At 53.9% G+C, this 23,879-nt stretch overlaps 3 protein-coding genes across 3 annotated transcripts; 1 reads left to right on the forward strand and 2 right to left on the reverse strand.

The window, feature by feature from the left end:
* The first annotated feature begins 65 nt into the window (after positions 1-65).
* DUOXA2 (dual oxidase maturation factor 2) lies at positions 66-5,099 on the forward strand. Its single transcript, XM_051796508.1, has 6 exons — positions 66-212; positions 346-403; positions 2,632-2,766; positions 2,945-3,158; positions 4,131-4,345; positions 4,752-5,099. The coding sequence occupies exons 1-6, from the start codon at positions 66-68 to the stop codon at positions 4,943-4,945; spliced, it is 963 nt and encodes a 320-aa protein (XP_051652468.1). The 3' UTR covers positions 4,946-5,099.
* A 2,869-nt stretch (positions 5,100-7,968) lies between these two features.
* On the reverse strand, positions 7,969-13,498 carry LOC127475086 (dual oxidase maturation factor 1-like). The gene is made up of 7 exons (XM_051796501.1): positions 13,427-13,498; positions 12,520-12,683; positions 11,884-11,941; positions 11,221-11,355; positions 10,864-11,077; positions 8,935-9,149; positions 7,969-8,180 (listed from the first exon to the last, which is right to left on the reverse strand). The coding sequence occupies exons 2-7, from the start codon at positions 12,664-12,666 to the stop codon at positions 7,969-7,971; spliced, it is 981 nt and encodes a 326-aa protein (XP_051652461.1). The 5' UTR covers positions 12,667-12,683; positions 13,427-13,498.
* A 6,752-nt stretch (positions 13,499-20,250) lies between these two features.
* On the reverse strand, positions 20,251-23,481 carry NMB (neuromedin B). Its single transcript, XM_051797059.1, is given in 5 exon segments — positions 20,251-20,519; positions 22,290-22,492; positions 22,971-23,142; positions 23,192-23,442; positions 23,445-23,481. Coding segments are annotated over 5 exon segments (711 nt in total). The 3' UTR covers positions 20,251-20,471.
* Between the last annotated feature and the right edge of the window lie 398 nt (positions 23,482-23,879).

Below are 23,879 nucleotides of genomic sequence, written 5' to 3' on the forward strand. Positions count from 1 at the left end.
CTGGGCAGGGCAGTGCAGGGGCCCCACTGTGACACCTCTCTCCCACAGGCTCACGGAGGTGCAGGATGACTCTCTTTGATGGGATCTACCCCTTCTACCCTCAGCAGAGGAAAGCTGCCAGCTTCGACATCAGCATCATTATAGTGATTGTGGTCTTCCTCACGTTGGCCTGCAGCTTCCTGCTCATCATCCCGGGCATCCGTGGACGGGCGGTGCGTGACCCCGGGGATAAGCAGCTGCTCCCTGTGTTCTGGATGTTGGGACACTCCCGGGTGGTTTGGGGTGATGCAGGAGGAGAGCTGGGACTGTTCCTCCCTGCCTGATGTCCCACCTCTCTCCCTGCAGAGGTTGTACTGGACTCTCCGTGTTCTCCTGAGCCTCTTCGTGGGAGTGGTGATCGTTGGTAAGTGCTGTGCAGTCCTCGAAGGGGGATTTGGGGGCAGGATTAACCCCCAGGGCAGGGTCTGTGTCTGGGAAATGTGAGCTGGGGGTCACAGCCGTGGTTTGGTTGAGACTGGCTGCAGGGCCTACCTTACCCCTGCTCTGCAAAGCACTCACACAGCTTTCTAAAAGGGCTTCTCCATCCCTGGCACAGGGGCTGAGAGCACTTGGAGGTGCTCATGGTTACTTCTGTGAGCTTTGCTGACTTTAACTCAAACAGCCCCAGCTCCACCGGGCTGCACAGCCCCGTGTTCCTCCCACCGTGTGTGTGACCCAACAGGGGCAGGACACAGGAACATGCACAAAACCAGGGGTGAAGTGCAAACAGCAGATTTATTTTCATTACCTCTTCTACTGGAGGATCTTCTAAGAGCACCGGGTGGTGGCACACAGGCAGGGAGGGGACACTGGTATGGCGTGGCTCAGTCCATGCTAGAGGCTCACCAAACCTGCTGTTCTCACTCTCAGTATTCCAGGGATTTGTGCAGGTGTAGTTTACTGATGTACTTTGATCTTTCCCATAGCAGGGCAGGATCTCAAGCCCGTTCAATAGGTGCCTATGAGCTGTCTAAACACAGATGTTCCACTTCTACAACACACAAGGCTAGACAGTGATTAGTATGGTCTATGGGGTTTTCTACACTCCAGTTGGAAGTTGATTGAGAGTGTTACAATCCTCCTCACCAATTTTCTATTCTCTTCCTCCGCTGTGTGAGCCTTCCTGTGCTGCCCAGGGCTCTGGCCAGGCACATTTTGGGCATGTGAGGAGCCTTGCAGAGACATGGAGGGAGCAGGCTGGAATAAAACACAAGCAGGGCAGTGGCTGTGGTGGTGGGGTAAAGACTTTCCCAAAGGCAAGGTGGGAGGAGATGGAGTGGATTTGATTTAGTAACAACCAGGAAATCTTCTGTAATAACTGATGCTGGAAACCAGGCAGTGGCATTTCCAGCTTGGACGGGGCAATAGGATGGGTAAGAAAAGAGGTACTGAGGGAATAGAAGACACCAGGTGGTGAGAGCAACCAGCCCTGACCTAAGTCAAAGAAATCCTGCTGCTGTGAAGGACAGGGTAGATTACAGGACTGCTCAGAGAGGGATGACGAAGTACAATCCAAAAGACTCAGCCCCTGATTCAACCAGGCACGAGAAGCAGGTAGCCAGGCTGTGACCAGCTACCAGATGCATGGACCAGCCTGGCATGTGGTTGCCACTCTGGAGATGTCCAGGTGCTGGGAGATTCCTGGGAACATGGTGCCAGGATGAAAATGGTAGAGGTCAGGGCTGGCTCCACAGCCTTATCCAGCCTTATCCCTGGAGAACCATTCAGTGCTGCTCCGTGACAAGGATGCAGAGAGGTGCTGCTTGGGCACACGGGAGGAATGAATTGTTCTGGAGCCAGAGTCAGAGTTTGCTGGCAGCAGCGGGGTACCCTCGCTCCTGCAGCCAGAAAACATTCCTGTGGAGCTGCCACTGGATCAGTGCTCTCACAAGTTGATTCAGCAGCCAAACTTATTTTCAGGCATGTTTTGTTGTTCAGCCTGAGATCAAATCATTGGCTTCATTTTCAGCCCATTTGCCTGCTGGAAAATGAAGCCCATCGCAAAGTAGAAGTGCTTCAGAAAAGGATACCTTGTTCCAAAAAACATATACCAGAAATACTGCAAATTTTTCTTTTTCCCCCAGCTGGAATGACTGTCTGAGCTGTGATGGCACTTCCCACCCCTCTGCGTCACCTCCCTTTGACAGTGACCTTCACTATTCACTAATAGTGCAGTTTAGGGAGCTTAATATGTGGATTGAGACTCACCCCTGTTCCTGTGGCTGATAACCAGACTCACCTCTGAGCCCTGTCCCTGGGTGCTGTAGCGCCTGCTGTGGTGGGGAAGGGAAGCCCTGGAGAGGATGTACAGGGAGGGATCAGGTCATGACGTTCATCCCTGGTGATCTGAGCTCTGCTGCTCCCAGATCCAGGGGACTGATATGTAGCAAGGGGAGAACCTGAGCTCAGCAGGGTGTGGGAGCTGGTTGAGGCACGTCTTGGTGGCTGAGTCAGGTCTCCTGCCCTCCTAACACTCCCTTCCAGTGCCGTGGTGGGAACACTGCCATTGGTGCTCACCCGTGATTCTCCCCTTGAGCATGACAAAGCCTGAGACCAGCCCCACTTTAACCCAAGCTTTACTTTTCCTGGCAGTTGTCCAGTTCACAGGGGACTGGGAGACTGGCTGGGTGCAGGCAAACACCTCCTACAAGTCCTTTAGCCGTGCCGTGGTGAACGTGGACATCGGGCTGCACATCGGCCTGGAGGGGGTGAACATCACACTCAAGGGTGAGTCTGACATCCCCGTTTGAAGCTCTGGAGTGGCCATGGCACCAGGAGTCCCCAGCTGCCCTGTGGGAGCCTTTGGTCTGTGATGAGGCTCCCGGGACCTTGCTGTGCCCATGCTCCTGGCTGGCAGTGCCCAGGTGCTGGCACACAGCAGGACCTCGGCTTCTCCCTCCTTCAGGAAACCCAGTGAAGCAGATCAATGAGACCATCAACTACAATGAGCACTTTCCCTGGAGCTTCAGTTCAAACTACGACCGCAGCTACAGCGAGGGGCTGGAGAAGGGGCTGCCCAGCCCCATCCTCTACGTGGCAGAGAAGTTCAGCTCGCAGAGCCCCTGCGCTGTGCACAGGCAGTACCGCATCTCCGGCCACTACGCCTCGGCCACGCTCTGGTGAGCCTTCCTCTGCTCGTGCAGGCACAGGAGAGGCAGGGATGTAGGAAGGGCTCTGAAGCTTTTTCCCTAGGCCTCTGAGATGGATGGGATTGCATCCTACTAGTAGGAATGCTGTGTGCGTGGAGAGGCCCCTACAAGGCCTGCAGTCAAACTGGTTGCCCTGTAGGCACTTTAGAGTGAGCAGAGAGGAGGTCCTGGTTCTCTCTGCTGGCCAAATCCACCAGGGCTTGGCACAGGAGAGAGGGACGTGGTGCAGGTCCTTGCTGTGATGTGGTAGTTATGGCAGAGGTCCATGGATGGAGTTAGTGGCCCAGAGAGGGCCACAGACACATGAAGAACTCTTCCAACTGCTCACTGCTCACTTGGGATGAGGGAAAGCTGGCCCACAGCTGTCAGGATGTGGTCCCTTCCACCATGGCTTGGGGAGGTCAAGGGCCATTGCAGTACTGTTCTCCCTGCTCTGTGTTTGACAGCAGGGATGCAGAAGCTAAGAAAGTGGCCTGGTGATGCTATGGAGCAAAAGCTCCTGGCCCATAACTGAGGACTTCCCCTGTCACCCAACTCCTCAGCAAAATGCAGAGCTGCTGCCAATGACTTTTGCCTGCTTCTGCATTTATCTCAGTCCTGTGTGTGGCTCTCTGGCCCCATTTGTGGAAGAGCAGGGAGCTGAGATGGTTCAGATACACCAAATGGGCTGCCATGGCCTCCTTCAGGCTGGTACTGCCTGTGGGCTGAGCAATGCGAAGAGAAAATACATGTTTCTGCCTTCTGGGTGTAGCAGTGTGAGCTCTGCACATCTGTTGGCTCAGCCTGAGGATTAGGCATCACTCCTGCCTGCCCACAGAGCTTCTCCACCTTGCACAATGCACCCTGGAGCCCAGATTCTCTTCCCACATGGAAATCCTCACATAGATCACCTTAGTCCATGACACTCACACGACTCATCTGTTGGTCTCCTCTTGTCTCCAGGGTGGCCTTTTGCACGTGGATCATCTCCAACATTCTCTTCTCCATGCCTGCCCTTGTCTATGGAGGCTACATGCTCCTGGTCACAGGGGCCTTCATGACCTTCTCACTGCTCTCGTTCTCCACTGTGAGGAACTCCCCAATGTGCCTGATCCAGATTGGAGCTGCAACCCTGCATGTAGCCTATGGGGGATCCTTCTGGCTCACCCTAGTGGTTGGTAAGGACACCACGGTGCCCCAGGGTGCACCACCTTGTCCCTCTGGGTGTGAAAGAGTCCCAGTGTTTTCATCCCAGGTGGAAAGTGCAGTCCCCTGGAGCCCCAGCCTGTGCCTTGGCAAAGCAGATCCTGGCCAGAGGTGTGGACAGGAGTGGCAGAAGGGGGAGCACCATCCCCATCTCAAGGGCAGTGAAGGGACTTTTAGTTCCTGAGATGCAAGGAGATGGGGATCACTTACCTGGGTTTTAAGATACTCAGTGCAGCTGAAGCCCCCTCGTACAGTGGAAGGCCATCTTCCATAAGCAAAGGCACTGTCCCCTGGCAGGGAACCCTCAGAGGAGGGATATGGGCTGGGAACTGTGCTGGTGTGCACAGGAACCCTCCCAGAGAGCACGTTTGTTTCCAGGCTTGCTCTGTTTTGTGGCTGGGATCACCGTTGTGGCACTGCACCACCTCAACTTGGACTTGCTGAAAACCTTCTTCGATCTCCGCGAGGACAAAGCTGAGGAGCACCAGGAAATGGCTGAAGTGTATGTCAACTCCTATTTTGTGAACAAGGCACTGGCTCCTCCTCAGCCCTCCGAAACCAACAGCCTCTAGAAGAAAGTTTTCCCCACTCCTTCCCTGAAGGTGAGCCCGAAAGGGCAGAACACAAACCCTTCTTGATGTCCCCACAGGCGCATTACCCTGTTCAACTGCCTTTGAAGGCCACATTCGGACAGGTCCGTGCTGGGAAGTACCTGCACAGACTATCTCCCTGACAGTGCCCTCTGGAAAAGGGCAAGCTTTGCTGGCAAGTTGTAATCAGAGCAGCTCACAGCTCTAGAGAGTTGAGCTGCACTCGCCTGGGGGTCTCTGTGCCAGGAGAAAATCCCTTCCTGCTCCATGCCCTGGCACAATGTGGAGCAGAAATCTCCAATGGCTGGTTCCCACTGAAAGTGAAAATCTGAGCTGACAGGTGACATTCCTCATGGGGAGCACCCACAACACCCACGACTCCAGGGATTAAATTTGCTCCTTTCTTCCCCAAACACTGACATTTAGTGTAGAACTTGAGGTGAAGCCAGGAAAACCAGGCCCAGATCCAGGCTCCGCAGGCTGGATGTTGCAGGAGCTGGAATAAAAAAATCTGCTCCAGTAATAATGACTGAGTAAATGTACAATGGAGTTTGCTGGGGAAAATGTGATGGTGGGATTATTTTCACTTTCAGATTTGGGCTTTAATAGACAAGACTTGTAGTCAGGTGTGGGCCAAAAAGATGCCTAAGGAAAGGAGGGAGAGGGAAGAATGAAGCTACCCCTGTCCAGCTGGAGCATACCTGGGCTGTCTGGGCAGCAGGACAGGGGGAGATTCTCCCCCTCTGCCTCGCTCAGGTGAGACCCCACCTGCAGAGCTGCCTCCAGCTCTGGAGCCCAACATCAGAACATGGAGCTGCTGGAGCCAGGCCAGAGGAGGCCCTGGAGATGCTCTGAGGGTTGTTAAGACCCTTGCTGTTAAGTTACTTATTTCTGTCACACGATATTTGTGTTGCACTAATGTGATTTGTTATGTACGAGAATTATTTTCAATAAAACTTTATTAAAAACCCTCTCATTTGAAACACTGTGGGCACTTGGGGGCTGGTTTCTTAAGAGGGGTTGTGGGGCACATCTGAAGGTGACTTCTGGAGAGCCACCAGCAGCAGCAGCCTTCCCACGGAGAGGATGCCCCAAAGGAAGGACAAGTCTCACTGGCACGTTTCAAGGGAAGCCACTGAGAAACCTTTGTCCTGAGGAGCAGTATGTTGTGAGGGTGTAGGAGAACCTCAAAAGGATTTTATCTACCTGGGTGGTGGAACAAAAGCCATAAGATTAAACCAACAAAACTCCCTAAGGCAAAGGAGGATCCTTTCTTGAGAATTTCTTGCATCCAAACGTCAGGCATGAAGGCATCGATGGGAAGATGCTACAGCCAACCACAAATAGCTGGGGCTGGTGTGGGACAGATCCCATGACTGTAAGCACAGGAGGCTGAAGGGTTCCCCATCCTTTCTGCCTGGCTCTCTCCAACCTTAATCTCCTACTTTTGGGCATGATTCCTCCTCAAGAGCATCCTCACCAGAAGGAAAGGTTTGTGCTGTTGCATCAGACATACAAGGGTATGAGAGGTGAGATTTATGAGGGCTGAATTTCTATTGAATAAATTAAAGGGGTTTGTTGTGCCTTGGATCTAGTCCATCTGCAGGCTGAAGCATCTCCTGGTAGAAACCATTGTGAACATCCTGCCCTGAGGTCTCCCAAGCCTAAGCAGTTCAGCTCCAAAGAGTTTTGAGTTCTCTTGGTTCTCGTTGAAGGCTCTTCCATCCGCAGTGGGATGTGTCATGGCTGAGCACCTCCTCCCCAGAGGCCCTGCCCCATGATGATCCCTCTGCAAACTCCTCTGCTGGGCTAGACATCACTCCCATCAAACCTTCCACATGCCTGGGGTCACTCCAGGAGCTAAAGTCCCTCCATATCCCCCCCGCTTGTTTGCCTGGGGATGTCCTGATACCCTATTTAGGGCATATTGATTGGACTTTATTGCCCTGAACCAACCGGCTGTAGTTGGATGCCCCATACAGGACCACAAAAGGGCTCTGCCTTTTCCTTCTCCCCTCCCTGTGGCTGCCTTCAGCCCTCAGAGGGACACCTCTATCAAAAGACAAGTGAAAGGCCAGGTCCAACTTATTTTACTGAGATACAGGGAAAATAAGTGAGCACAAAAGAGGAAAAAAAAGAAGTTGTGAAATCTGCACAGGGGAAAAGGAGTGCAAACCTGCAGTGTGTTCCCTCCCTCCCTGCGTGGGCAAGGTGCCAGCAGCCAGGACTGGGTGACTGCATCCACCTTGGGTGTGCAGAATTCCAGTGTCTCATGCCCCATGACATGAGTGTTTCCACAGCTGAGCAGCAGGAACACAGGCCTCCCAGACCAGAGGTGCTGCTCCCCTGTCGCCGGTCGGTTACAGCTGATCTCCGAGGCACTGCAGCACCTCTGTTCCCACCTTCTCCTCTCCCTCCCTCCCACCTGATCTGAGACCTCCAGCATCCTGCTAAATCATGGTCCTCCTTGCCATCCTGCCCTTCACCCCAAGAGGAGACGCTGGATACAAGGCACCCTGGTGAGCACAGTTCCACCTGTACTTCCTGGCCGCTGACAGGGAGACCATCCTTGGGCAGATGGGATTTCTTGGGGGTCTTCAGGGTGGAGGTACTGTTGCAGGGGCTCTACTTCTCCTTTGGTTCATATAAGTGAGTCTGCAGTTACTTGGTTTCTCCCCAGTTATGGTTTGATCTCTGTACCCTGGGAAGGACTCAGGCTTTGTTGGGATGGACTAAGGGGAAGGTTAGTAGCCCAGTGCCTGGAATTGGACAGCCAAGGTTGGGGCATGGGTTCTCCTCACGACAAAATTTCTTCCAGCTGCTGCTGAGTAAAACAACAGGGGGGAAAAAAAAGAAAAGGACAAACTTTTTTATTTGAGACATCTTTCCAGATTTGGACGTTCTCATCACACGGCACTTGTCGTGTCTCTTCCCACCTGGGCTCCTGCTGGATTTGGTGAATTCAGGAGCAGTGTCCTCAGGCCTTGCCCTGCCTCCCCCGTGGTTCACAGCTGGGTGGCTGTCACCTCGGAGAGCTCGGCTGGTGGGACCATCCACACGTCCTGCACGGAGCAGCTGGGCTCAGCCAGCAGGCAGGGCTTGTCCCACACCTCCTCTGCTCCCTTTTTCTTGTCCAGGTTAAAGATGAGCTTCAGCTTCTCTGGCTCCATGGAGTTCAGGATGATGACGCCCAAACCCAGCAGCAGGCACAGCAGCCCTGCCATGCACAGCACAGGGACACATTAACACCTCCTCCCAGTGTGTCCCAGCTCCATCCAGATCCAGACAGAGGATGGCGACATGTGGCATCACCTGGAAGGTCTAGGGAAGGTGTTATTTCCCTTTCCACATCTGGATTCTGACATCAGTCTGGGCTCTCCCGTAAAAAAAGGGGGGTCAGTGAATTGGGGCAGAGAGTTAGGGCTGGAGCTGGGGAAAGGCTGGAGGAGCTGGGCTTGTTTAGCCTGAAAAAGAGGAGTGTCCAGGGGAACTTAGTTGCCATCTGTCCTTGGAGGTGTTGTAACATGGGAAATTCTGGTTTGATGAAAGGAAATAATTGCTCCCCATGAGTGGGACTGCTGTGGGGCAGGTTCTGAAAGCAGAGGGAATCTCTGTCTGTGGGGACATCCACCAACAGATTGAATAAGGCTGATGTGGCTTTGAGGTTATCCCTGTTGTGGGAGAGGGACCCCTGAGGGTCCTTCCAGGCCAGGTCTTTCCCTGACTCTACAATTCCTGACTGTCACGCTCTCCTCTGGGCACACCTCCAGCAGATAACTCCAGCCATTCATATCTCTTGACTGCTCATCTCTTTTCCCCCCAACCTTGGGGGAAAAAAATCTTTTATGCCCTTAAAAAAAGAAAAAAGTAATTTTCTGTGACCAGACATGGAGACAGAAGGGGTGAAGTCCTGTTGAAACATCACTGCAGGGATGGAGAAGAAAAGCCCCTGGAGCAAGCTGAGCACTCACCTGTCACTAATGTCAGCCAGAAGGATTCACCATAGTCTGTTTTCAAGGAAACTGGGCCAAACTGGATGGGGCACTTGGGGGTGTTCCTCGCAGTGAAGAAGAAGAGCAGTGAGAAGAGGATCAGTGCAGCAGTGAGCAAAAGCATGTAACCACCGTGGAGCAGGACGGACATGGAGAACAGCAAGATGGAAATGAACCACGTGCAGAAAGCCAACCTGTGAAAGGACCATAAAACCAAGTAGGAAGCATCCTGGAATGAATGTTTGGAGAATCCACTCAGGGCCTCCTCTCCACTTCCCAAGGGAGGGACACAGCACCGGGCAACCTGCTCTAGCTGGCCTTGCTTCGGCAGGTGGGCTGGACAGGCTGATCAGAGGACACCCCTTACAACCCAAACAATTCTGTAACTACATGAGTGGTGGAGTTGTGGGACAGGTCCAGCAGTGGTGGAGAGGGATCTCTACACCTGGGAACATTCAGTGTTAAACTTCGCAAAGCCCCAAGCACCTTGATACGGCTTTGACATCAGCTCTGCTCTGGGTGTGGGACTGGAGTAGAAATCTCTGGACATCCCTCCAAATTAACTTTTTTTTTTTTGATTCTTGTGATCATCCACAGCTGGCCACCCCCAGGCAGTTCTTACCTGTTCAGAGGGACAGTGGCACCAAGGGACACCTTTGTCTGGAGAACTGCACCTTAAGCCATGCCCACCTGATTCAGCACCTGGAGTGAACCCAGCTTCCAGCCCTGCCCTGTGTGTGAGGTTTGGGTTTAGCCCACTGGGGAGCTGAGCCTAACAGCTCAGTTTTTCTTATTCCAAGAATAATAATGAAAAACAAATTTTCATCAGCATTCCTTCCTTGAAATACTCCTCCTCAATAACAGGAATGTTGGGGCAGGGATATTAATTCTTCCTGAAAATAAAACAGGAGATGTAGACAGGGAACTGGAGCCCTTCCCCATAGGAAGAATTGCAAGGCTCACTCTTTCCTCACTCTTTCTCACCACCTCTGAGGCACATGGGGGTGCTACAAGACTCCACAATCACAAAACACACAAGGGCTCTCAGCTTTGGACCACAGGACAGCCTCTGAGCACCCTCATGATGGTCCCTCCTGCTTCCCACAGGCAAGTCTCATGCCCTCTTGGCATGCAAGAGGAAGCCCTTCACAGCTGGTCTTACTGGGGCTCCTTATCTTAGTCCTTGGGAGAGGATCCTGAACTATAAGCCTCACAGCTGCATCTGTTTTCCCTTAAATGAAGAATAATTTTTCTCTGATCATAATTTTGTACATCATGACAGAGGACACAGAAAAGGACTCCAGAGAGATGGGTAAAAGCTGCCCCTCTGCTCTGGAGCCAGGCTGGGAGAGATGGGGGTATTCAGCTGGAGAAGACAAGGCTCCAGGGAGACCTTAGAATCCCTTCCAGTGTCTAAAGGGGCTCCAAGAGAGCTGGAGAGGGAATTTGGACAAGGGCCTGAGGGACAGGCCAAGGGGGAATGGCTTCTCACTGTCAGTGTGCAGGGTTAGATGGGATACTGGGAGGCAATTGTTGGATGTGAGGGTGGTGAAGCCCTGGCAGAGATTGTCCAGAGAAGCTGTGGCTTTCCTGTCCCTGGAAGTGTTCAAAGCCAGGTTGGATGAGGCTTGGAGCAACCTGGGATAGTGGAAGGTGTCCCTGTCCATGGCAGGAGGTGGAATGAGATGAGCTCTAAGATCCCTTCCAGCCCAACATTTCTGTGATTCTATGATTCTATTGTTCTATGATTCCATGACAGGCCAGGAAGCATGAGCATCCCCGATCCTGCAGAAAGCCAAGGCTTTGGCAAGGCCTTACAGGGAAGGGGGTGGCTCCATCAGATTCCCTCTGCTCTGCCTGGTTCTTTCCAGAGCAGAGACAGGGCTGACTTCTCTGTCTGTAACTCACCAGAGCGTGGCCGAGGCGTAGTGGCCGGAGATGCGGTACTGCCTGTGCACGGCGCAGGGGCTCTGCGAGCTGAACTTCTCTGCCATGTAGAGGATGGGGCTGGGCAGCCCCTTCTCCAGCCCCTCGCTGTAGCTGCGGTCATAGTTTGAATCGAAGCTCCAGGGAAAGTGCTCGTTGTAGTTGATGGTCTCATTGATCTGCTTCACTGGGTTTCCTGCCAGATGATGAAGAATAAGAAGCCTTGGAGGCAGCTCCAAGACTTGCTGGTGTGGGGGCTGCAGGGCCCACAGCCCCAGTATCTACGTGCATGGCTGCCAAACTTGCCCCCAGTCCCCTCCTGCTGTGATGTGCACTCACCCTTGAGTGTGATATTCACCCCCTCCAGGCCGATGTGCAGCCCGATGTCCACATTCACCACGGCACGGCTGAAGGACTTGTAGGAGGTGTTTGCCTGCACCCAGCCAGTCTCCCAGTCCCTGGTGAACTGTATGGCTGTGGAGAATTCAGAGGTTAGTTATGGCCTGGCACCAAGACATCTAGTGCTGGAAGCACCTGCCTGGTCACCATGGCCTGGGCATCACCTGCCTCGTCCCAAGGGCAAGGACTGGGCTGTGAGCCACAAGGAGGAAAGTCCTGTATGTCCTTCCCCAGTATCAGCCCTGACTCATATTGGGTTGGTTTCTCCCCAGCTCCAGTGCAGTCCCTAACTCTTGAGGCTGATGTGTCAGCGCTGTCTGGGCACTGGTCCTCATCTAAGCACCTTCCAATTTGTCTGCCTGGAACTTGGTGGTGGGATTTTGGTGACTGCCCTGGATATGACCACCAGTCTTCAGAGAGGAGACTTGCACCTTCTCCTGGTGGCTGGAGCCAGGTCCCAGACACAAGATGGGTGTGGGTCTTCCCCATGAACTCATCCTACAGGCTGGACTTGGTGCTTGGCTGCTCTATTCATGCTCCCTCGCTTTTCTCCTCCATGCCTTGGGCATCCTTGATCTTCCCCCCCAGAACCCCACTACTCACTGAGGAGCACTGCTCCCACGAAGAGTCCCGTCACCAGCCGCAGGAACCAGAAGAGTCGCTGCCAGGGGTGAGCAGAGCAAGGGGACAGATCTCAGTCAGATTTTGCCATGGGGACCTCAGCACCAAACATGTCATTTAGAAACACCAGATGGTGAGGAACAGGCCCATCCCTCCCTTAGGGAGTCACACCATGTGCTTTGTAGGCAGGTGGGGAACATGTGGCTGGTGGCACCCACCACAACCCTGCACAGAGCCCAGTGAGCAGTGCTGGGACATGCCCAGTGCACACCTCTTTCTTTTATTGAGATTTCAGGGAAGGTGGAGTGAGACCTTTGAGCCTCACCCTGCTTTTCCACCCCTGTGAAATCACTTGGCCTTGCTCATAGAGAAATCAAGCCAAGCTCAAATCTAGCTGCCTCAGAAATTTGGGATGGTGGAGTGATGTCTGTAGCATGGGGTCCATGCTGGGATGGGCTGGTGCTTACCCCTCTGTCTTGCTAGAAATCCCAGAGCCTTGCCCATAAACTGTGGGCATGTTTGCTCCCCAAAGCTCTTTTCAAGGCTGGGAAGGAGGAGGAATGTTGGATACACAGTTCAGAGACCAGAGGTCTGTACTTCCCCTGCTTCTCCACTTACCCCCCTGCCTCTGATTCCTGGTAGGATGATGATGAAAGTGGCCAACATGGAGAGGAAGATGGTGATGATGACAGCCCGGGTGGTGTCAAAGGGGAAACGAGCATTGGCACCGGGGTAGAAGGGGTAGGAGCCATTCCACAGCGTCATCCTCCTGCCTGGGAGGGCTGGGAATTGACACCAGAGAGACAGTGGAGCAAAAATCACCTCCACAGTTCCACCACACCCAGCCTTCTCCACAGAACCCCCTCCTGCCCCCTTGCCAGCGCTCTTCTTGTGCCAGGCACAGCTGTGTGTGCATCCCCAGTGCCTGGGACACTGCAGCCCCACACGGGCCATACTCAGGCATCTCCCACTGGAGCCCTCCATCTCCTCGGGGTACATCCCAGAGCAAAGCTGGGTTGGAGTCACCAGGGCATCTGCTGCAATCCTCAGGTTGTCCCCAGTGTGGGACAGCAAGACATGCAAACACCACTGGGTCTCTCTTCTGCCTGTTCTCCGTCCCTGCTGTCTTCCCCATGCTCCTCCCTCCCTGGTTCAGCCCTTTATCCTACAGCCTGGCTCCCGTTCGCAGTTGCTGTGCTCGGGGCGCTGGTGAATCACAGCACAAACACGGGCTGCGCCTCATCGAGCTGCTCCTCGCTGAGCCCCGACGGACTTAACTCCTCATCGTCCAAGGAAACAGGAATAGCGCGGAGGGGACAGAGGAACTGCCTGTCCCTGGCAGCAGGGTGCCTGTCCCAGGAGCCAGCTGGAGGGAACGGTGGGCAGAGGGATGCTGCTTGGGAAGCCAGACTTGACCAACTCACTTTCCCGCTAGGAAAGGGCTGCTCAGCATCCCTCGGGAATGGGGACCATACCAGAAGTGGCTGCAGGAACACCCACACCCCTTTCCCCAAGCCGAGCCTACCTCTGCCGCGGCCGATCCCTAGGGATGGGTGCTGTGCAGAGCTCCGTTGTGTTCCAGGATATTGCCTCGGGATGCTGCCTGCCCGCCCAGTGTGGAATCACGGCTGTGTTTCTCCCAGTGTTTTTAGAGTGCCCGCCTCCAAAGGCGGCTGGATTATCCAGCCTTACCCACAGCGGATCGGCCCCCTCCGGTGCTCCTGCTGAGCCCGGGGTAGGCAAGGCTGGCAAAGTACTGGGAGAGGTTTGCCTTCTTTTCCTTGACTTTTCCTGCAGAGCGGTGAAAAGTTCAGCTGTTCCTTATGGCACGAAGACCCTGGGACTCCCAGGCTCCTTGGGAGCCTGCTGTGAGAGAGCAGAGGGCTCAAAGCCCTCAGCTGCACTGCCCGGTGAAATCACCTGGCAGCTGAGATCACCTGGCACAGCTTGTGGCTGCACAGCCTCCTGCTTGACCCTGCTCCTGACTCCATCCACCCGGACAAGTTTCTTGGGAAGGTCCTGGCTGACCTGTCAATCCCTGGGCAAGGTGACAGAGTGACTGGCAAGGGGGATCATCAGAGACCCACAGCTCTAGAGGTGCTCCCAGCCTTGTTATGCAGAAGATGCTCAAGTTACTAACTTGGCCACAGTGTGGAGATTGTGAAATTCAAGCTTTTGGGGTTTGCTCTTGTTCTGTGGCAGTTTGGTTGGCTGCAGCAGGTTGCATTGGTGCCAAGAAGGACCAGTGTGGCAGAAACACTTTCCTGATCCATGTTTGGGGACTTCTCTCCAGAACTGGCACAGTTACAGCCATCCCCTGGGTATTTCTTTCCGCATCCCTGTGGATGGGCTGGCTGGGTGCCCTGGAGAGCTGAGCTTCTGACACCCTTTGCAGAGGAATATAAAAATGAGTTTTCACTGATGTCCAGCAGTAAATAAAGGCATTTTTGGGCAAAGACTTTGACATTTCCCCTCAAGTGCCAAACTGGTGCTACTCAGTCTGAACACTGAATCCCACCACAGAGGTGGTTTAAAAAAAGTAAAGGGTGGCAAGGGTGCCATGGCTGAGGAATGTGTGGGCAGAGATGTGCTGTGGGGCTGTCTGCTGGGAATGTGGCACCAGCTCTGACTCTGAGAGCCTCTGCAGAGCAGAAGGAGACGTGGACTTCACCACCTCAGGGGTGTTCTCACAAACACACAGGCTTTGGACCGCTTGGAAAGGTGGAAATACCTCTCCCTCCAGCATGGGAGAGGGATAACTGAGGCAGTGACTGGTAATTAGCAGGCTGAGATTAATCTAGATGTGGAAAATGCAACCATGTGAGGTGGTATGTGGGATGAGTGCTTAGACGATCCATCCCTCATTGAACTCCCTGGAGGTGGAAGAGGTAGCAGTGGAATGACCCCTGCACTGGCTTTGTTAAACCAATGTGTGGAGTTTGCCTGGGGAAAAGATCGAGGTGCAGTGGGTTTTGGGCTGTTCAGATGAGCATCACAAATATCTTTTGGGGAGATGCCTTCTTGCCAAAGATGAAAGGGAGGGGGGGGAGTTCCCTTCCTTCTCCAAAGGAGGTGCCCAGCAACACAGGGTTTGTGTGCAAGGACACTGGGAAACTCACAGGGCTGCTCTGGTTCCCTCATCTGTCCCCAGCAGTGATGGAAGTGGGGTGGGATGGTGGCACCCCTTCCCTGGGGGGCTGATGGGGCCATGGGCTGGTAAATGTGGAAAAGTTGCTGGATTTACCCCTCACCCATCTGCATCTAAGAGAAGCTCCTACAGAAAGCTTGAGGTCATTATTATAACTAGGGTTTGGGGGGTTTCCCCCTTTTTTAAAATCTTCTGGGTTTTTCTGCAGGTGGTAAAGCTTCATCCCAGTTTCCAGGGAACAGGTCTGGGTGCTGCTCACCAGCAGCTCACAGCCTCCTGCTCAGGGCAATACTCCCACCTCAGCACCCTGCCCTCTTCCCTGGGCAGCCTCTGCTTCACACCCTTGGGAGTGATGGATCCCCTGATTAGGGATGAGTCACCCGATCCAGGTCACCTGCGGGAGGTGGGGGCGAGGGGAGCAGCACCCAGCACCTCTTGCACAAGCAGCCAAAAAGTGTTGGATCAGCCACCTCTGTCAGTGCTGGGAATTGAGGTGGGGAAGGCGTGGGGACATGCCTGGGCAGGGAGGTGATTTTTGGGATTGAGCAGGAAGATTTCTGCCTGACCCATCGGAGCCAGTGGGACAGATGTGGTGCTTGTGCCCAGGTCACCCTGCCCCACTGGCTGTCCCCATCACCCCTCTGTCCTGTTCCCGGACATGGGGAATGCTGCAGCGGGAGTTGAGCTGGGGCTTTGTTGTGATGGAACTCACCCTGTGTCCCATCCTGATGCTTGAATCCTTGCCCAGGAATCTTTGCCAAAGCCGAATGATTCATGATGGAGCAGCTTGAAAGGAAGAACAGGAGGAAGGATGAAGTGACCCACTCTGATCAGTTCCACCTTGGTGAGCAGAGAGGTTTATGGTGCTGTGGCTGTGCTGGTTTGGCTATGGATATATTGGCAAGAAGGATCCATTTTTCCAGCTCTGTAAGTTAGTTAAACATTTTGAGCAAAAAGGAAGATGTTGCTGCCCACTACACTGACCAATAGGTTTCGTATCTTATGATGGAGACAAGTCAGGGTGAACTGAAAGGGCTGCCAGGAGATGGAGGCAGAGCTCTGCAGGAGCCACATGTCATCCCAGTGGGAACTGAAACAGGAGGGGTTTCAGCTACACTTTGAGGAAATACTTGTCTAGAAATTGTGTTGAGTGTTCAGCCCACTGCCCTTTCCAAGAGCCATCAAGCAAGAGAGGAACAAGTCTCTGGACATGGCCTGGACCTTCTGAAGCATGATCCAGGAAGATCATCTTGCGTGCGGGCTGCTTGATAGTCTCTGCTCCCAGGCCCAAAAGGACTTCCAGCTCCTGCCAGGGCTGTTGTGGGTTTCCATGTGCTGTCAGAGACCCAGGGGACAGAAACCCAGATGTCCCATTGCCTTCCCAAATATCTCTATCCTGCCCTGAGACTCCATGTCTGATCCTGTGGGCTCTAAGACCTGTGCCTGCGTGGGAAAGGGGACACCCTGACGTGGGAATGGGGCTGTTCCCTCTTCCTTCCCTTGCCCCTTGCTGGGATTGCCCAGCTTGGATGAGGGGCTGCAGGTCCAGCCCCTCTCTCCTGTCCACAGACCCGAAGTGTCCCTTCCATGCTGCCCTAATCCCAACTCTGCAACAGCTGCAGGAGCAGAAGGACATGGGGAAGGAGCATGGGAGAGTCTAAGCAGGTACTCTGATGCCCTGGGAGAATGGAGGAGAGGGAGAAGACATCACCTCCCATCTTGCACCTGTGTTACAGATGTTGCCTCCCCACTAAAGACCCAATGGGTTTGCCAGCTCCCAAACTGCCTCTCCAGCCTCATCCCTGAGGGCCTCCCTCACCCGACAGAGCTCTTCTGCCCCGGCATGAGTGTCAGGAAGTGTATTAGCCTTTGGGATGCAACTCAGTAGGGATTTTACTGTCCCAGCCTGGGGAACCCTGTCTCCACAGATAACAGCCATTCCTGCCAGTTTGATGCAACTATCAGCAAGTTGAACTTCTCTGGGCTTTGCTGGGGCTTGCTAATGATGCACTGGATGGTAATTAGCACTTTCATCCCTGGCTGCAGCTTAGAGAGCAGCTTTCTCCTTAATCCCTGGCATCAGAAGTCTAATTAACATGAAATACATTTTTCCATGGAACTCCTGTGTCTCATGTCTCCCTGACAGCCTTGGAATCCCTCCACTTGAATTTGGACCACGTCATGGATCAGGAGGGTGAACATTGTGGTGGAAGATATCCAAGGCAGATCTGAGGTTGGCCAAGTCTCCCGTGCACGTTCTCTGACAGCTCTGGGTGCCACAAGGGCTTGTGGGTTGGTGTTCAGACCTGTCCCCACCCAGCGATTTTGTCCCACAAAGCATCACCTTGGGGTGGTGTCTTGCAGTTGGTGACAGTCCTGCTGTGAGTGAGGTTGAACTAGAGACCTTCAGAGGTCACCCACTAGTATTTATACAAAGCCTGTGGCCCTGTTCCTCCCAGCATAGTCACACAGACCACACAGCAGAACTGGTTCCCTAAAACCTTCCAGAGCACGTGTTTCCCTTCCTTCCAGGGAAGGGACACACGGCAGGGAGCTGGGAAGCTGGCCTTTCATGAAAAAGGACATGATCTTTGAGGTCTATGGCCACCATCCAAACGTTCCCAGGCAAAAAGAATGGAGTCCCCCTTGTCCCAAGTCCCAGTTAAGCATTCTCACAAGTCCTCCTGCCCTGCTGGAGCTCTTGTATTCCTTTCCATGGCACTTGCATCCACCAGCAGCATGGCTGCCCCCCCCCACCAGCAGCACAGTCAGGTTGGAGCTGCTTCCTGAGGACAGGATAAGGTTCCCTTATCAGTGCCACCACCCTGCACCAGTTTGTGTCGGTTCTAATTTGAAAGCACCTTGAACGGGTACAGATTTCCTCCTGGAGGCAAAGGTCTTCCGTGGCACATCAGAGGATGGAGGATGTCAATGCTGTGGGAAGGGTGAGAGCTGGAAATTAAAAGAAAGGAGTGTCCTAAGTTGACTCTTTTTATATCCTGCCTGCAGTAGGAAGCAGTCTTACTGTATCCACCTCTGCCTACTCCTTCAGGAAGGAGATTTGCCTGAATTACTGCTTGGATTGGCTTCCCCCACTGGGAAAACACCTCAGTGTGGTGGTACTGACCTACACACATTTTATAAAATCCATCAATTCCACGGTAGTTCTGCAGCTCTACAATTCCTGTCAGAGTCTTAGCATTGTACAAGGGGCACTAAGGTTGCCTGGTGGACATGGTAGGAGCTGGTTTATGGCCCCTTCCTCTGCAGCACAGCAGGAACATGCACTCCATGAGCTGTTACTGCTGCAAAGCAATTTCCCAGTGCTAGGTTTATCCCACTGATGATATTTTATACCCCACAAACATAAGGAACCAATTAGTATATGAATACCTTATTCCTATTATAGTTCTTGGCTGTCAAAAATTTATCATAACAAACAGAAAATGGCAGTGAGATTGTGTTGGACCTCCTCTGGCTGCACTCCATCGTCCTGATGATTTTGGGAGTCCCATGTGGAAGGTCCTGTGACAGGAGGGTGCTCATCCAACCCCACAGCTGGTTTTGTCTATGCTGCACTAGAACTGTTTCCATCCCATAAAAAAGTCTTTGTGGGTGTGTAGCTGAAATGATCCATGTCTCCAGCCCAAAGCAGCAGCACTTGGTGCACAGACACCGTAAGAACCTCTCCTTCTGAGTAGGGTCATATAGAGGACTTTGGGTCAGGCACAGTAAACCTGAGGCAGCAATGACACCAAGTGGTGGCAGTGGACTTTCACTGACATCTCTCTGAGCCAGCTCCTACTCTGAGTCAGTCCCACAACTAAAGAGAGACAAATGTCAGTGGTGAAGGTGACTTGTCTCCATTTGTCTCATTTCATGTCCTTTTCCCATCCCTGGGGTCACGCCATAGCCTCAGGTTGTGGGGGAAACCCAGGAACAGTGATAGTCCCAGCTATCCATGAGCTGCCAGGGCACCTCAGGGAGGTCATCCCAGTGACATTACCTGAGTGGCCTCATTGCATCTCTGCTCGTGGTGTGCAGAAGCAGCAGATGCTGCTGTGAGCAAGGGCTTGAGCACAGGCAGCAGCGTGGAGGGTCATCCTTGAACCCTTGAGCAGCAAGGTCATGAGGAGGTGGCTTCCCCAGGTGTGAAAATGCTTGGGGGGGTTGTTTGTTTCCAAAACCTGAATCAGTACTCAAATACTTATGTTATACAAATTGACAATAAATATTCCACAAGTTGAGTCTGTTTCCTCCATGACAGCGATCACCAAGTGACCTCCCCCCTCTTTATCTCAATCCACAGTGGTGGGGGGGAGAGAAGACAGACAGACAGGACAGGTTCTGCCTGGGTGGGTGGGAGAACAAGGATCTCACCTGGTTGCCTCATGGTCAGGAACCTGCTCACCTTTCTGTGAGCTTGCCTGGATGGTCCCATGACACAACATCAGGTCAGGAACTGCATTAGGCTGTCAGTCCCTCAAGCTGCCAGCTGAGGGGCATCTGGTCTCTTCCAGTGTCAAACACGATCCACAATGTCATTATTTTTCTTGCCTATAATTAATTTTAAGCCAAGGCTTTGGTCCAGCTAATGAAAGGTGAGCTGGGGGTCACCTACATCCCAGCACACAGCAGCCAGTCTGGGCGAAAAAGTACAGACTGGAGGAAAGATTCCTGTATGGATGGCTGCAGGACAGTGGGAAACATCTTGAGCAAAGCTGGTGGGTAGGAGACCATGAAGGACACAGGAAGGGAATAGCTACAGGTGGTGCTACAGGTGAGTGTTTAACTACATGCACAAGGTAAGTGAACATCCCAAAGTAGGCTCATAACTGGTCTGACTGTTTAATGGCACAGCCAAGGCCAACAAGCCTGTAGCTAAGCCTGGGATGCCACGAGGTAGGGACCCTGCTTGAGCCAGAAATCCTACCACTGCCATGACAAGATTTTGCTAGTGATATCTCCAGTAAAGAGGGTCACAAAGATGTGCCAGTAGTGAGTGGTGTGATCAGCTCACCCAGGTGTCCTATTTTGTCATGTTTGGGCCTCCTTCAGCCAGCAGAGGCTGCAGGGACTGAATCCAACCCCTCCTGGCTATTGAGAGCCAGGAGCTTCCCTCCAACTCCCACCAAGGTGCTCCCAAGTCCCCACTGTCCCTGCACAAGCCCTGGGGTCTCCCCTCCCACCCCAAAGAGGAGTCTGTGCAAAGAGCCAGCTTTATTCACAGGGGCACATCAGACATCAAGAACACACAAAACATACACAGAGAGGCTCCACTTTTCATACACACAATCACTATTAACAATATTACAGAAGGAATAAATAAAATGTTGCTATAGAAACCCACAAGGACGATGCTCTCCTCAGTTCACCACGCATAGCTGACCTTGCAGACCTCATCCTCCCCAGCTGTACCTCTTCAGTTTGAAAAGTACTTCTCCAGCACCTTTGTTAAAAGCCCAGTCTCCTACAAAACAAGGCAAAATGGTGAGACACCAGGTTCTGTGTCCCACTGAGATCACCTGCTGAGTGCCACAGGGCAGCAGACGGGACAAATGTCCCATACTGGAGTGTGATGGCACTTCCAGGGGTGGCTTGGGACAGCCCATGAGAAGGCTCCTGCCTCCCACCTGTGCTCCAAGGGCTGGAACACAGCTGTCAGACATCAGAGGGAAACTTCACCAGCACAGTGACAGCATGACTGGGAATGAGCACTGGCAGGGCTGGTAGGGCACCAACACCCAGCTGGCACCTAAGGCACAGCCCCAGCGCTCGGGGCAGCCTTTGCCCAGGCACATCTGCAATGTGAGCAGTGACTGTGTGATTTGCCTACACGGGGAGAGCCACAGGGTTCACTTTTACAAAACTCACACCACATGCTCACCTCAACGAGGGAGGGCAGCACCTCCACCAGCTCTCCTATCCTCTCAGCAAGAGCCCTCCTGCTCAAAGGTTCCCCAGGGAGGATGGAAAAGGGTTCAGGACCTCCCCAGCCCTCTCCTTCCTTTCAGCTGCATCCGAGAAGCAAGCCCTGCAGCAGCACAGCGTCTTACAGGGAGTGGGGTGGGCTGGTGCCTTCAGCCATGCCCAGCTGTACCTTCACCTCTATCCCAATGGGACCAGCTCTCTAGGGAAGCCTCAGTTTGCCTTAATCTGCTGAAAGTAAGTCAAGAAGGTGCTTGAACAATCAGTGGCACTCAGGCTCACAGCCCTGCAACTCTGCTCCACTTGTGGCTTCCCAAAAAAAGCAAAGAGGAGCAAGCCCTGCCTATCCCTGGATAGCAGGAGTAGCTTTACCTGTGTGCAGTGTTAGTGGATAGCTCCTCAAGCTCCTGGCTCAGTGGGACAGCACAAGTGGGACGCATCTAAGAGGATTTCATCCCTTTTAGGCTCTTGGTTGCTTCCTGCACTGGTTGGAAAGGGTGAGACACTGGGGAATCGTGCAGGAGGCAACAGACCAGCAGAGCCACATGGACTGAGTAACTCCATCTGTGGACTGAGCAGTTCCACCTCCACATCCTGCTTGAGGATCTGTGTCTGTGCATTGCTCCCAGGGGTAAGTTTTCTACTAGGAGCTGGGTGAGCTCCAAGGTAAAAGACACACTGTGGAGCCTGAGGATCTGCTGATACACAGCGGGATTACTGGAGCTCCTGCCCACTCCCTGCTCCCCAAAATCTGCTCTGCAGCAGCACACACCTCCCCTCTGCAAGGCTTTGTGCCCCTCAGTAACAAGGGATCCCAACCACAGCGACAGAGCCAAGATGGGGGCAGAGGAAGCCCAAAGCTCTTTGCTTGACACATGCCTTTCCCTTCCCATACCATGTCCCTCTTGATCCCTCTCTGCAGAAATAAGAAGGGAAAAAGGATTTCCCTGTCTCTTCTTCACGGCAGCAATAGCAGCCATCATTCTCTTTTGCATCTGGGTGAGGAAGACCCAGGTGCCTGTTAACAACCCCTGCGCTGGAGATCACTACCACAGCTCCATCGCAGCATTCCTTGTTCATCCTCACACCCTTCCCAAGCACCCGGGACTTTTGTCACTGCCCAGCTAGACATGGCCCTCGGGACACTTCTCTGCCCTCTTCTGGCTGGTCTTAAGGAGTGGTTTAAGGGCAATTAAGAGAAGCGGAAAGAGGAGGGATGCACCTCTAGCAGCTGTGCAGAGGCTCCCACCTCCAGCATGGCTCCACCACCTCCCAGCTCTGAGCGTCTCCCTCCAGCTTAGTCAATATTCACCTGGTCAGTGAGGTCATATTTCCCTTGGTTCTCATCCAACAGTCTTTCCTGCAAGAGGATTTTCAGGAGCTCCCGGGTCAGCAGTTCCATCATGTCCTCCAGCAAGGCTCGGAGGGAGGGACCGAAGACCATCGGCATTGCAGGCTCCTCCGGCGACTCCAGGTGCGGGGACCCCGTGACGCTCTTCTTCCCCATGAAGTGCCCTGCAACACCACGCCCCGTGTGTCCGCGGGGACCCAGGGCTCCGGCTCAGCCGGCACCGAGTGACCTAGTGCCCAAATCAGCTGAGTAAAGGGAAATCCAGAAATCCCAGGTCCTCATTCCACGGGACTTCTGGGGATTTTGGGGAAACTTTCTGTCGACAGGATTTCTGGGGTTACAGACACGTCCGGGGATGCCGGACCGGTCAGTTGCCTGGGGCGTTGGATCTGCTAACCCGGGGATGCTACACCTGCCACACAGGGATGCCGGACTTGTCTCGCGGGAATGCGGGTGCAGGTGGCCTCACCCCCGCCGTGGCCTCCCCCTGCCCACCACAGTCCTGCCAGGATCCCCCTCCGCCCGTGGGGCACGGGGGGGAGCAGGGGGCTCCGCACAGGCAGGGACAGGGCGCTCGGGGAGGCAGGAGGTCGCTGTGCCCCGCACATCCCGCTTGTCCCTGCGACCCACCCCGTCCGATACCTGTGGCCCAGAGGTTGCCGCGGGGGTTGACCTTGATCTTGGCGGCCTGGCTGCGGTGCTCGGCGAAGTCGAGATGCACGGCGGGTCCCAGCGCGGCTCCGCAGAGCAGCAGCAGGAGGCAGCGCAGCGCCATCGCCGCCCGCGGGACCCGCGCCCGCTCCGCCGCCTCCCGCTTATAGACCGGAGAGGAAGGGCTCGGCACGCCCTGACCGCTCCCCCGCCCCCAGCCCCGCCCCCAGCGCTGACAGACCCGGGAACCACAGCCCACGGGGTCCTGAACCCTCTGCGTGTCCCCATCGTGTGTCATTCCACAGCCCTGACGGGGCGGGACACGGTGACAGACCCACCGCTGAGGGGACAGACTCACCGCCGAGGTGGACAGTGATAGACCCATCACTGCACCACCCATCAGTACACCTACCCACATGCCCAGATCTCTCCATCATGTCCCGTCCATGCTTCCACCTCCTCATGCTGCCTTTTTGCACTGGAGCTCAGCCATGAGCTTCATTCCCAGTTTAGCCAAACCCATCTCCCACTACATCTGCTTCTGCACCTGATTATTGGGATGGACTTGGAGGATCCTGTCCTTCAGGACCTTGCTTGGGTGATAGGTCTGGTTCTGCCCCTCAGGCATCTCTGAGCACCTCTTAAGGACCTCCCAGCTCTGCCAAGCTCCTTTACTTTCCCAAGAAGCCTCCTACAGGTTCCCACTGACAGCTCTCTGTAGAGGGTGAGGACCAGAGCCTGTGTATCACTTCTCAACTTTTCCACTCCCTCTGGGATTTTGCAGACCACTATTTCTTGATCACCACACCCAAACCTTCCATGGATTATCACATCCTCCATCAGCTCTTCCTTTTCTGTTAATGGGATGGAGCTGTGCCCAGCATGTACTGCCGTTCAGGA

Source organism: Manacus candei, unplaced genomic scaffold (assembly GCF_025592945.1).
Source record: "Manacus candei isolate 608988 ecotype Guabito, Panama unplaced genomic scaffold, ASM2559294v1 h1tg000046l, whole genome shotgun sequence".
In the NCBI taxonomy this organism is placed as follows: Eukaryota; Metazoa; Chordata; class Aves; order Passeriformes; family Pipridae; genus Manacus; species Manacus candei.